Raw genomic sequence first — 14763 nt, 5'->3', positions numbered from 1 at the left:
TCACAGTCAAGGGAAATTTGTTATTTTTAACCGACCTCCAAAAAAGGAGGAGGTTATCAGTTCGTCGGAATACTTTTTTATTTTTTTATTTATTTTTTTGTATGTATGTTACCGCATAACTTTGGACCAAGTCAACCGATTTGGATAATTCTATTTGCGGAAAGGAAGTGTATCAGAGGTGGTCCCATACTAATCTGGTTAAGATCCGATCAGTGGATCATGAGATATATATATTAGAGTGGTTCATAAAAACACTCTTTTTGGAAATTCATAAACGCTACACCAGAATATTGTTTTTTGTGATAAAAAAAGCGACACGTATTTTTTATTTTTAAAAAAAAAAGTTTTCTTAGAGGTCGCGCTGGTCGGTTTTTTATAAAAACGCTGATGATTTCAATTTGTTTTATTTTCTTGACATGTTAAAATGCAGCTAAAAATGTGGTTTTTACATATAATTTCTCTGGTATGATTTGTGAACTTTCTCTTAATTACACACCTGTCTTGGACCTTTAGAATGGGTCTAGTTCCCAAAAATATGCTCTCGAAAAGACACTAGTAAAATTAAAACGTTGATACTGGACGATTTACGTATTGCCATGGGTTGGAACTTGTTACCAGGGGGTTTCTGGGGTTGCTAATTAGGAATCTGAAGTCAGTTTTACGAAATTCAAAATGGCGAATCCGAAATGGCGGTCCATTTTTTTTTTAATGATTGGATTTGTTCGAAACCCGGCACTCGAGAGTTTTTGGGGTTGCCGATTACGAATCTGAAGTCAATTTTTTTATATTCAAAATGGCGGACCAATATAGCGAAAAAAATAAAAAAAAGTACTAAAATTAAAACGTTGATACTGAACGTTTTAAATATTCTCAAGGGTTAAAACACGTTTCCAGTGGGTTTCTGGGGTTGCTGATTACGAATCTGATGTCAGATTTTTAAAATTCAAAATGGCGGTTAAGAGTTTCAAACAATTCCGATCATTTTTTTTAATTTGGTCGCCATTTTGGATCCAATGCGTAAATCGTTCAGCATCAACGTTTTAATTTTACTAGTCTCTTTTCGAGAGCATATTTTCGGGCTCTAGGCCCATTCTAACTGCCCAAGTTTTTAGCTGCATTTTAACATGTCAAGAAAATAAAAAAATTGAGAACATCAGCGTTTTTATAAAAAACCGACCAGCGCGACCTCTAAGAAAACTTTTTTTTTCAAAATAAAAAAATACGTTTCTCTTTTTTTTATCACAAATAACAATAATTTCAGATAGCGTTTATGAATTTCCAAAAAAAAATTTTTTTTAACCACTCTAATATATATATATTTTTTTTTATATGAGAATTGAAGTCGGTTTTTTTTGCTAAAACTTACTTGTTTGATTAAAAACATTCAAAACAGCATCATCATAAAACTACATTGCTTATAATGAGCAATTACTTCAAATGTCGTTTACTACTCCAATCCAGAGCAGGGGAGAGAAAACATCACATGCCCCTATTGACTCTGCGCTGAGTGAAGGGGTTTCCCCTCTCCGCTGCGACAGTTCTGTCAAGAAGAAAATTGTAGACAAGCCTTATTGGTTTCATTGGTTTCAACCCCCACATAATGAATAGACGTGACCAAATATTGCCTCCGGAGGGACATTGAAGGCCCCCTCGATATCGAGGAAGGCCCCTACTGCATAATTTTCATACGTGAAGGCTTCGTCTAACCACTTTACCAATGTGTGCAGCGCGGTATCCACCGACCTTTCCTTGCAATAAGCATGTTGACTTTTTGAAAGACAGTCACGAGGAATCGCGTTTCTTACTGGCCGTCTCCACAAGATAAAACTTATTGCTGTCCAGCTGTCATTTTGGTCGCTAGATATAAGTTATATCAGTGGCAATATTTGTGTGGGCTTTTTATATCTTGATATAAGCATTTATAAGATAGCTTCGAAAACGTATTTTTGCCGGATTTATCCGCTTAAACAATTTATAAAATAGGCTATTTTACATCCAAATACATAATTACAAATATTTTAACAGGAAACAGCTCAATTTTTGCTTTTATATTAAAATAATAATGATGTTGCAGCCAGGAAATTTTCTTGCAAATGAAAATGAAGCTGTCAAACTACCAAATTGCCGGCAATAGATGGCAAGATATAAGCTCAGACATATATTGCTCTCGAAGAGCAATGAGCGGTCTCCATTGGCAAATTATATTCTGACATATGTATTAAGGTATAAACTTTATCCTGTGGATACGGGCAGTTATGTACAGGTCTCGTATGGTGTTTACCACTGACACAAACACTCATATCTCAAGCAAAGAGTGTTTCTCACCGTGGAAAATCACTCTGTGCATCTTTTTGTGTTTTCCGTTGTGGGTTATTTACCAACTGATTAAGGTCGGTGTTATGCAGACAAACTTTTGTTTGTTAAATTAAATGGCGGCTGCTTAGTTTGCTCGGAGGTGGTTATGTGGAGTTTGGCACAGGGTTGCACGTTCATTATGGTTTTTATGGCTATTGCCAACACGAAATGAGGATTTCAGATGTACATAACGCGCACAATTTAAAATTTTTGTATATGACAACACCGAATTTGCTGCAGTTTGACCAAACAAAATTAGTTTGCTGTGAGAGTCGCCAAACTCTCCGAGTTTGCTGCAACAACAATTGGACGCAGTTTGCCAAACAAAATTTCTGCATAACACCAACCTACACTTCCCTTAGGCAAAGCCACTTTGGCAGGGACTTTTATTCTTAAGTGTCTTAATTTGTGAGTTATTGAAAGACTGAAAAATATAAGTGCCGTACATAAGTGGAAGCAAAGAGTTAAGATTGGTTTTCACTATGTCATATTTTGACTCCAAAATTTGGCGACATATTCTGACACAACTTTATCTATTTTATCCATGCCTTTACCGATGATATTATGGCCCAGAAACTGACAGATAGCCGATTTCGCAGCGCATGTACATGACTAGAGACCTATCCTGATCCAAATCAATCGGAAACCCGCTTTTTGATCCCATTTGACAATGTGTTTTCACTTATTTGACGACAAATGCCACTGAATTTGACATAGTGAAAACCAGCCTTTAGGCATTTCTTTACATGACATATACGTACACATACATACATGTACGAACATTTATGACAATAAGGATGAATGGGTATTGAAAATGTCCTTTTAAAATTGTAACATTGAATAATAATTTTGATATTTTGAAAAACTGATTTTTGAAAAAATTATATGTTAAGAACTAATCTAATTTTGAAAAATGAGATGTCAAATTAAAGTGCTTGGTCTGTAGATGTGCAGTAAGGTTTTACTTTTCCGAAAAGAGTTGCCACCTTATAAAAAACTGCATTCAAATAATTTAATAATCAATGCCCTCAGATCCGCACCGTCCGTTCGATTTTCAAAAGTGAGGTACCGAATTAAAGGGCTTAGGGTATGGATGTTCAAGAAGGTCTCACTTTTTTGAAAAAAGTTGCCACCTGTTAAGAAATTAAGTTCAAATTAATTAAAAAGTTAAATCAATTATTAAATATGGGTATCAATCGAAATGGTTTTGAAAAGGCTTTATAACATGTTAAAAAAATTTAATTCAATTTCAATTAAAGGAATTTGGTAAGTGAATAAGGTATCGCTATATGGTTGTCATACAAAGGAGATTTAAGAAGATAGTAGTATTCAAAATATTTTGAATAGGGTTGCCACCTATTTGAGAAGTCTAATTGAACAATTTTTTATATCAAATATTTACGATGGATGTCAAATAAAAGAGCTTCAAGAAATACTTAGTTTGACAATTTAGAACATTTTTGATGTGTTTGAGGGTTGCCCCAGTTTAAAGGGCTAAACTAAAATTATTTAATAAGTTAAATGAATTACTAACCGATGGTTATCAGTGGAAATGGGTTTAAAATCCTTTATTTAAGAACTATATTCAGGAGGATTGCCACGTGTTTAAAAAATAAATTTCCACTTAATTCATCAGTTACATGGAATATTTATAACAAGGTCAGACGAAAAATATTTAAGGAAATTTTAGTTCGAAAATAAGTTTTAAGAGGGTTGCCACCTGTTTTGAAAATGGTATTTCGTTTAATTATACATAAGTTACATGATATTTTAAAATATGGTCATCAAAAGAACGAGTGTTAAGAAAGTTTTAAGCTGAACATTTGTTTTTTTGTTGAAAAAATTAACCTCAAATTATTTGATAAGTTAAATGGATTGTCAAAAGATGAGTATCACTCGAAATGGGTTTGACAATAGTTTATTTTTAAACTGTATTTATGAGAGTTGCCATGTGCTTAAAAAAATTAAATTCAACTTAATTCATCAGTTAATTGAATTACATATGTATAACAATGCCAGGCGAAAAATTTTAGTTTGAAAATACTTTTAAAGGGGTTGCCACCTTTTTGAAAAGTCGAATTTGTTTTACTTATACGAAAGATGCATAACTATAGGCTGATAACATTTTTAATTAGAGTTTCCATCTATTTTTTTTTAAGGTCATTACATCTGCACCGTTATTTCGAATTTCCAAAGCGAGAAGTCAAATTAAAGAACAGGGATTTTACATAGATGTGTACAGGTTTTATTTTTTGAAGTTACAGGGAGATTTGAAATTTGATGAAATTAAAACCGACACCATGCGAGACCTCTCATCACTGAGAAATTGTTTAGATTAATCATTAGGAATATTTTTAGAGGTTTTTGAATAGGGTTTAACCTGTTTAAAAAATTTAATCAATGCAGGTTCACTAGTATACCATAATATAACAATTTCGATTCGATTCCTTTAAATTCTAAGGAATTTTCAGTTTCATTTGGTATCCATATTAATCATATTTATCTTTAAAACTACAAAGTTCTTTTAGACAGTCCCGGAAGCCCGAGAAAAAACTAAAAACGCAGTTTTACTAAATTTGGCCCATAGTTTCGTGAGTATATTCTTTGCTTTGCCAGCGGAACTTAACTTTTTCCTAGCTTCGAATAATTATTTGATATGTTATTTTATACATACCTATATCTAGGTATGTTAATTAAAACATTGATTTTTCTATCGCGCATCGAGAATTATTTTTATTGATGGCAGGCATATTTTAGAGTTTTCAATAAAAAACCAAAAACTAATTAACTCAAAATTAATTTTTTTACTTAAAAAATCAACAGTACTAATTAAAAATACCTCTAAAGCGATTAAGCAAATCTGAGAGACGTATGAAAATTCGAAACTAACGGTAGTAATACGCGGTAACATGCGGTAATGAAAAAGAAACTTTCTCGGATAATTTACCTGATGGAATTTATTTAGTTCAACAGGAAGGCAGTAATTCGTGGAAAAAAGTTTGCCAAGTACCTCACAGGTGGCTTCGAAATGTGTGCATATTATGCAGGACACAGCTTTTTAAATCGCTGTGTCTCGAAAATGGTAATTCTTAGGAACAAAACTATCAAACCAATTTGTACAGATAATTCTGCGATCACACTTACACTTCACCATTTGGGTTGAAAATGCGAAAAACCCATATATGTCACCCTGTTTTTAAATACATATTTTTGAAGGTGTGGCATAGATGGATCCTTTTACATTTCATTTACAATGATATTCCCAATGTTCGCACACATTTTCAGCTCCATGCGAATGCTTATAGCCTTGAATTTTTAACTTGACCGGGCTACCACATTATTATTGAAAAATTTATTAATTCATGCACAATCAAATTCAAATAAGTATGCCGCACAAAAAAGATTGTACACACATATGATTGTATGAATGCGTGCATGGCTGCATTCATCTGGAAATGTGATTAAATGTGATTATGGCGGCGATCGTAGTCGAGGGGTTTTCACTGGGTGTGTCCCATGTTCGTTTCCTGGTCCCTGCGACATTTATTACATCATGAAACAATTTCTCATAAACTAACACAAAACAACGCACGCAGAATTAAAACTCCTTTTTAATTGGCTTTAAATCTACTAGATCTGCAAATAAATCAGAGAAATATTCACCCAGATTCTGATGGTGGCTTCGATGGCCGAAGCTGGGTGCGCTATAACTGGATGCAGACCAAGTAATGCCTGGTCTGAACTTTCTCTAGCCAAATGATCAGATGTATGATTACCAGGTATTCCAGAGTTACCTGGCACCTAAAAAAAAATTGTTATGTTTTACAATATAATTTAATTTAGACTTGCATTATCGAACTAGTTTGGAAGTAGTTAGCTGCTTGATTTCAGCGTTTTTCTGTGAACTTTTGCCAGCGCACCTGTTCAGCTCAAGGTATCAATGCCAATGCAGTAGTTATTCTTTGAACAAATCCATTTTCGAAGAACGAATAAGCTTCTACTACTCCCTATGTTCCTAGTTCATCTCAGCACTTGTTTTGAGGGCCCGGTTTAAAAGTTTCCTCGAATCGTTCTACAACTGAAGCTCTTTATTCTACCCTTTGTAAAACAGAAGTGCGGCTAAGCGGCGGCGTAAAATTCTTAGTCCTTCCATTTGTTGAATAAGATATAAATTCATGTCACAAGTTCAAGCAAAACCTCGGCCGAACACTTAACAAAAATTTTAGTGCCGAAAATCCTTTTATGTGCAAATAGGATTACAACCGATAAAATGTGCATTCAAACAGAAATGTTTTACATGTGAACATTAAAGCGACAACTTCGACCCATTTTAGATTTTACCGAAACAACGTTGACAAATTTCCATAAACACAAACACACCTAATGTGAGAGCACCCACGTGTGAGGGAAAACTCGAAATTCTTAGAAGTCAAGGGAAAAGGCCGTAGGCAACTCTTATTGTCATGAATCAATGAACAGTACATGGGCATTCATGTGCCCATAAATGAATATACATGAGTAAGTATGTAACTCAGATTTATTTGATGATTAAGGACCATTTTCTGAGGTAACTTTTAAAATTTATCAAACTCAATAAAATTGTTGCATATAATGTATCTGCCTTTCAAACACATTTTTATACCCAAGCACACTTGTGCACCAGGGTATTATAACTTTGTTCGCATAACGGTTGTTTGTAACACCCAAAACGAATGGAGATAGATATTGACAAATGTATACATAAATGCGCAGAATGAAAAGAGAAATCGATTAAGCCATGTCTGTCCGTCCGTCCGTCCGTCTGTTCGTGTACACAATAACCAGAGCTGGGTCGTAATGATTCCTTTAGGAATTAAATTACTCCCAATTACAGATTACAAGGAATTGTAATTAGGAATCAATTCCTTCAGTCCACAGCAAAGGAATCGATTACTTTTTCAATTCCTTGAAGTAATTTAAAATGTAATTGGGTTTTTCTTTAATTCCATTACAAGGAATTTCATATTGTAATTGGAATAAATTACGTGCTAGTAATGTAATTTTTTTTCCAATTCCTTTGAAAGGAATTGAAAATGTAATTGATTTGTTTTCAATTCCATTACCTGGAATTGCAAGAGTACTTTAGTTTTTCCAATTACTCAAAGGAATTGTAAAAGTAATCAAGAAACTGAAAGTTCTTTCACGAATATACAATGTGGAATTTTTGTTGTGGTCAAAGATTAAAATCGAAAGCACACATTGGCCATCTTCTATGTATATCTATATATATATATATAAATTTTGTGTTCGTATGTCACGGTCATCAAAACCCGAGAACGGCTGAACCGATTTGAATAATATTTTTTTTATTATTCGGTATAATACCAGAACCAATGATATCGCAAAAAATTGGTGGGTTGCCACCTATTTTAAAATTTAATTAATTTAAAATCAATGAATTATTACAATATGGGTATTATGTTAAAGAGGTTTATGAAAGATAACTGTTGGAAGTTTTTTCGAGGAGGCTCCTATTTGAAAATTTAAACTCAGTCAAATTGTTAAAAAAATGAAATATTGCCATGTGGGTGTCAAACCAAAGAGTTTTAAGAAGGCTTACTGCCGAAAATATGTTTGAGGAGGGTTGCCATCTGTTTGAAAATTTAACTAAATTACATTGATAAAAAAAATAAAATATTACAATATGGGTATCAAATTAAAAAGGTTTGAGAAAGATAACTGTTGGAAATATTTTTGAGGGGGCTGCACCCTATTTGGAAATTGTAACTCAGTTAAATTGATAAAGTAAATGCAATGTTGGCATGTGGGTGTCAAACTAAAGAGTTTTAAAAAGGCTTACAGTCTACCATGAACACTTCCAGAAATATGCAATATGAAAAGTTCGGTTTATATGGGAGGTGCCACACACCATTCTCCAACCATGCAAATTTTTCTCCATGAGTATGGAATTGGTCTTATATATTTATATAGATGTCACCATACCCAGTTCTAGTCCTCTACCACAAATATATGCAGTTTGAATAATTCGGTTTGTATGGGAGGTGCCACGGCCCCTTTCTATATCGAAACTTTTTTTAGCTATAACCATCCTTGGAAAGTCTGCAGTAGATTCCGAAATTTCAAAAAAATCGGTACGGCCTTTCTCGTGCTTTGCGAACAGAAAAAAACGCCTTTCAAAATATATATTAGTATAGACTAGCCAAACTCTGCTTGTTTTGCGGGTTAAAACACTACTACCGATGAAAATCGATGGATAAATAAACAAGTTTGCAAGGGTTAAGTGAAAGTGCAACAATTTTTTGTATGAAATACTAGCAGGAAATTTAACAAAGCTATTGCAATTCAACAGTAAAAAATTTTTTTTTATAAATTTTTCGATTACTTTTTAAACTACTTTGAGGAATGGAATTGGAAAAAAAATCAATTACATTTTCAATTCCTTTCAAAGGAATTGGAAAAAAAATTACATTTTCAATTCCTTTCAAAGGAATTGAAATAAAAGAAATTACATTACTAGCACGTAATTTATTCCGATTACAATATGAAATTCCTTGTAATGGAATTAAAGAAAAAAACAATTCCATTTGAAATTACTTCAAGGAATTGAAAAAGTAATCGATTCCTTTGCAGTGAACTAAAGGAATTGAATCCTAATTACAATTACTGAGGAATGTAATTGTAATTGTAATGTAATTGCATTTACCCAGCTCTGACAATAACTCGAGAAAAAATTTAGATAATTATTTCAACGAAAATTGGTAAGTTGCCCTATCCAAGGTAGGTTGGGATTGAAAATGGGCGAAATCGGGCAATAATCACGCCCACCTCCCATATAACGGTATTTTCACAATATGCAAAAACTAAAATATTTCCGAAAAAACTGGATTCAAATTGTTGAAAGTTGGTATTTGGAGTAGAATTTCGGCATAAAGTAAGACAGTTATAAAATTTTTAGAAAATGTCCACTCATGATTAAATGCTGTATCTCTGTAGTCTATTCCCTACCAAACTCGTTGAGAACATTGCTTAGCACCTCACTAAGAAACTGGTTGAACATTTTGGAAATCAGACAAGAACCACGCCCACCTCCCATATAACGGTAATTTACAGAAATACAAAAACTACGATAACTATTTAAGCTAATTTACTCTAAATCAATGTATGCAATGACCTCTTAGTAGAAAATGATTTTTAGGGAAATTTTTGGAAAATGGGCGTGGCACCGCCCACTTACGCCTACATACATATGTGTATCTCGGTACGCGGTTTATCAATTTATACCAACCTCGGCACGTTTATCAACATTGGCGCAAAAAATGCAATATATTAAAATTTTTTTAAATCGGACTAAAGTTACTGCCACTTACCATATAACGTTAAATTTCAGAAATACGAAAACCCCGATCTTTCAATAACTAAAGATGCCAACTTGCAACAATCTTTTAACAAGACACAAGATTATTGATTGATAACCTCCTTACCGATTTCCACCAGATTTGGTCCAATTATTTCAATATATCATAGCATATTTTTGAAACTGGGAATTGGGAAAAATACTATATAAAGTTCGGTTTCGCCCCAACTTATACTTCTTTACTTGTTTTAGAACAAAATTTGCGTTTAAATGGCAGATGGAATTTAAAAGCCACTTGAGAAAGCGGCCTTAAGTCTTTTTTCTTTGTACATCCATATGCATGCGTACATATATGTACTTATAAGTACAAAAATACATAAGTATATACATATATGTACTACCTTTTTATATGCATTTAAATAGACAAACATTTTTTCTTTTACAGCTAAACTATACTTCTAACGTATAAAGAATTACACATCACTAGGAAAGGGTTTTGATGTTGAAGTGCAGAAAATTTTTCAAAATTAAAATTAGCTTAAAAGAAAGCGAAAAAGTTAATTAAAAATTAACACTAATACAAATGCCATACACGTATATACATGCAGAAGAAATGCCTCCATGATGTCAGGTGCGAGGTAATTTGAGGGTCAAATAGAAAAAAAAAAAATTTATTCAATAAAAAAAATAAAAATAAAAAAATAAAAATAAAATATTCGGTTTTTGTTGTCGCTGAATCCGAATATGGGGTCCCTTGATTCCTCAAGGTCATCTAGAGGACAAATTCAGAAGAATTGTCTTGCATTTTCCCCTTCCTGACTTTTAACTGACCACGAACCTGATGTGATGGCGGATAACGGATCTCGGATTCGCATTCAGTGTGTCGAATAACATTGGTTTAATATGCATACACTTTTTTTGTAAACCTGTGTAATTGTTTTTATTGGATTTGGAAAGTAAGATTTAGTTTCTAGATTAAAAAAGATGTAAATCTGTCATATATACGAAATCTCCACCATAACCGTTAAAACCGTTAAACTAAAAAGTGAAAAATATTTTATAGAAATACAGATTTCGTGTAAGAGGAATAGGCAGTTCCCTAACTTCATTAAATTAATCTTTTAAAACCTACCTAAAATAGGATTAAAGTGATTGGCAATTAAATAAATTTTAGCGGAAGACACAAGTTGGGGTGAATGATATCAATTGTTTTGAACTTTTAATTTTCAGTTTAGTAATATTGAATATTGTCAATAGCAGGACTTCAAAATCTAACAAACACCCCATGCTTTGTTTTCTGGTAAAATTAATTTTATTGTCAATTAGTTGAATCCTACTTTAGGTTGGTTTTAAGGGTTTAACTAAATCAAGTTAGGGAAGTTCATATTCCCCTTAAATGAAATCTGCGTTTCTATAAATTATTTTTTACATTTTAGTTCACATTGTAATAAAAGCGAGTTTTTAGTTTTTTAAACTATCATTTAATTTTCATTTTTTTAGTCTTAAATTCAATTGACTTTAAAACTATTATAACGAATAGAATAACACGCAAAATAAATCGCTGGAATTCGCATTCGTACTGTCATCAGGTAACTTTAAAATGGAAATTTAAAGCAATCCCCATTCGTACTGTCATTAGGTATGTATAACGCTCGTATCTATACTTTCTTTCGCAGTATAATACATTTTCTGGAGTCCAAAAATGGATTCTGCGGTTTTTCCTAAATATTGTATTACAACTCAGTATATTCCCGAATAAAATTAAGTTGGCATTTGTTTGGTATTTGGTAATACCTAACACATAAATTAGTGCATTAGGTGTGGCTTTGTCGAAACATAGAATTGCTGTAAATTTAAATAAGAAAATCCATTTTTGCTGTGCAAATGTCCCCGTGACGATAGAATACTCAAGCACCGATTTGGTAATGATCGGTTCTTGATTAAAATTAATAAATTGAACAGCTCTAAGCGGTTAGTTAAACGAGCAACTCTATTAAAAGTGATCACTAGGCGACCGATCAGGCCTATTGCGATGCAAAAGTTGTTCCTAAGCTCTTGAAGAAGTGCTCCACCAGAAACTTTCGACGCGCTTTCCGGGGTACGGGGCGTTCTCATAGGAAGTGCTGAATGGATTCTATCTCTTCCTAATCTCTCCTGGCGGCCATGTGCAAAATGGTTCGGCTGTCAGAGCCCTGATGAAATGCATGTTGTTTGTTCAGCGAGCAGTGACTCGAGATAGGGTGATACATTTCGAAGTCGAAGTCAAATTCTGTCATCTGATAATCCCCGACTTACTTAGCTTAGTGTCGCTCGGCTCTCTATATGTAAGTACCCTAAGGGTACGTTCACACAAGGAGCGGGACAGCATTTGTCGGAAGGTTTGCACGGTAAGCATCGAGTATCTTGCAATAGGGCCAAGGACCTCGTCCGAATGAACCCAGCGAGGGCCACCCACCAAGACTGAGGTACGGCTTCGCGAATTCTGGTCTCGAAAGAGGACTTCGTGAAGGTACAAGAGGACATAGCGAGGGCAATGAAAAGTATTTCGTATTACTTAAACCAATGTCGCAAATCAGAGACCTAAAAACGTCAAAGGTCAGGAAGCCCGGCACTGACACCGAAAAGGGTCAAGACACACGGTGCATGGATTCGATCCTTCGCGGAGATATCTAAGAACCGGAAATTAAGGACACCAGAGACGAAAGTAATGAGGAAGATAGGAGCCCCAAGAACTAATGGAGATAGGTTCATGCCGCTTGCGCTGCAAATGAAGAAATAGAGTCCTGGAACACCACCCTCCTGCACGGATGATAGCTGATTCCAGGGGAACGTGAAACTTATTGCCTGTGATGACTGCAGAATGATGGAGCTGTAAAACGCGGCAATCGGCAGGGTAGGCGAAGTGTATCAGGGGGCCCGCCTAATAGTTTAGAGGTACGCACAATTGGATAGTTGTGAACACAGAGCCAACGACGCCAACAATGCAAGCAGTGCTGCCCTTGAACGACGAAATCCTGGAGGCGCTAGCAAAGACCGATTACAAGGTGAACTACGGCTTCGGGAAGATTACCCTTCAAGTTTACGAAACTGACACCGATGCCCCAGGAAACCACCAAAGCCAACAAGGACTAAGAGATGGAGGGAAACGAATGTCAAGCGATCGAGAACTTGAGCGGGTACGCCTTATCCAACTCTGCGGCAGGCAAGTCCATGAGGAGGTCATACAACGAGATTGAGTTTCTCACGAGATTCACGTGATGGGGGTCACACATATCATCACAGTAAAACAGCATCTGTTGCTCTCCTGTTTCAACTGTCCCCAGGTGAAATACACAACGCTTTGGTCCAAGAGCCATGGATAACTGGTAATAGGATCTGTTGTTTGGGTACCCTGAAGTAGGAATTATTTAGTGCTCATGGTAAAGGGAAACCCCGCGCCTACATTTTAATCAAAACTAATACAAACTCTTGTATCCCACCGCAATTTAGTACTGGAGACATCACTACAGTCAGCCTGCAAATAGGGTGCAAGGAGTATAGGCTGGTGAAGCCACTGGACACTATATTAATGCTGGAAGAGGACGTGAATGCGATTGAATAAGGCGAGTCAATCTATTATTTTTTGCTAAGATTGAATTGGTCCATTTTCAATAAGGGAAGTGAACCAACCTTTATCACAACTAATCGCAGGACAGCGGTTAAACTTAGGTAGTCCTTTTTACTAGGCGGTATAAAGTACCGGCTCTTACACCCTCTAAACGTAAAGCCTTCTCTACAAGACATTGCAGAGATAGCGGAAATCATCATAAGAGCATTAGCGAAGGAAATGGTTTGATCCCAAGTAAGCGTCGCAATATAACGGGGATGATTGTATATGGCATCACAATGGGCCTGCTGCCCTTTCCCTAAGTGTAGGCATTTCAACCTAACTATATCTAACATAATTACTGTTATCTCATAAAAAATTCTGTGAGTATTAAATACATATGTATACCCTTTTGATTATGTGGAAAGTTCAATTAAATTGCTGGAATGTGGAGAATTGAACTCAAAATGTGGTTATTTGGTAGAAATATTTATGTACATATCTATACAGCGCACTTGTATACAAGGATATTATAACTTTGTTGTTTTTAACAGGTCAAAGGGATCGATATTATTGAGACATATGTATGTACATTTGCATATATTAAAATGCTAAGAATGATGAATATAAAGACGCTTAAGCCACGCCGGCGTGTCAAAAAAGCAAAAGGAAAAATATAGCATTTTACGTATTACGCAAGGCGAATTCATAAAAGGTTGTACTGGTTGTCAAAATTATGTGTTTGGTGCATATTTGTTGTGTTCTTATTGTCATTGTGCGTATAATTTGTTAGTGTATTTTTTTTTTTGTACTACTGCTACCACCTTTTATAAATTCGCTTTTGTATTACGTTTTGATTCAAAAAGTTTACATATTAAAAAAATATTTTTATTGCTAATACAAGTATGTACCCAGTGCAAATCTTGTCGCATTCCTCTAGCACTTATGTGGGTATCTCAACGGCGCTTGCGATAAATATTATCACTCACCTCTCCCACGAAAGTCGACGTGGTGCCTCATCCAAACAGCTACCACCGCCGTCCGAGCTACCACCGTCTCTAGACGCAGCTGCTGGCATAATTGGCAGCAAATTGTTTGTGTTGGTGGCTGTAGCGGCGCTATCACCATGCGGGGAAGCGGCTGCTGTTAGCCTCGAGGCAGACATACTCGACTGATGAAGCAATTTGGCCAGACGTCGTGTCAATGCTGTATTGGTTGTGGTGCCACCTGTATCGCCGCCATCAGGTGTTGAGGGATGCTGTGCTTCAGCACCGCTGGCAGTTGCGGTCGTAACCATAGCGCTCGATGTATTGCTGCTGCTCTGCGGGTGATGTTGTTTTTGTTGGCTATCGTGGGTGGTGTTACCAGTACTGCGTTTCTTTGACGCCAAGCGGTAGGCGCGCGCGGCCACAACGTGCGGTGCAGGTATCCTGTAAATATTTTCAAATTTGAAGGTTTTAGAATAAAA

General features: G+C 35.3%; 1 protein-coding gene across 1 annotated transcript in view; it reads right to left on the bottom strand.

Annotated features, from left to right (window-relative positions):
* LOC118738280 overlaps positions 1-14763 on the bottom strand; it is a 109123-nt gene that overhangs the window by 48734 nt on the left and 45626 nt on the right. Inside the window, exon 4 of the mRNA XM_036469204.1 lies at positions 14285-14725. Within this exon, the coding sequence (XP_036325097.1) occupies positions 14285-14725 (441 nt within the window). The remainder of the gene's footprint in view (positions 1-14284; positions 14726-14763) is intronic.

The sequence above is a fragment of the Rhagoletis pomonella genome, unplaced genomic scaffold, assembly GCF_013731165.1.
Source record: "Rhagoletis pomonella isolate Grant_MI unplaced genomic scaffold, Rhpom_1.0 Rhpom_scaffold_00004, whole genome shotgun sequence".
Classification (NCBI taxonomy): domain Eukaryota; kingdom Metazoa; phylum Arthropoda; class Insecta; order Diptera; family Tephritidae; genus Rhagoletis; species Rhagoletis pomonella.
The sequence above is the reverse complement of the archived record's forward strand: the minus strand, read 5'-3'. Positions and strand labels throughout refer to the sequence as shown.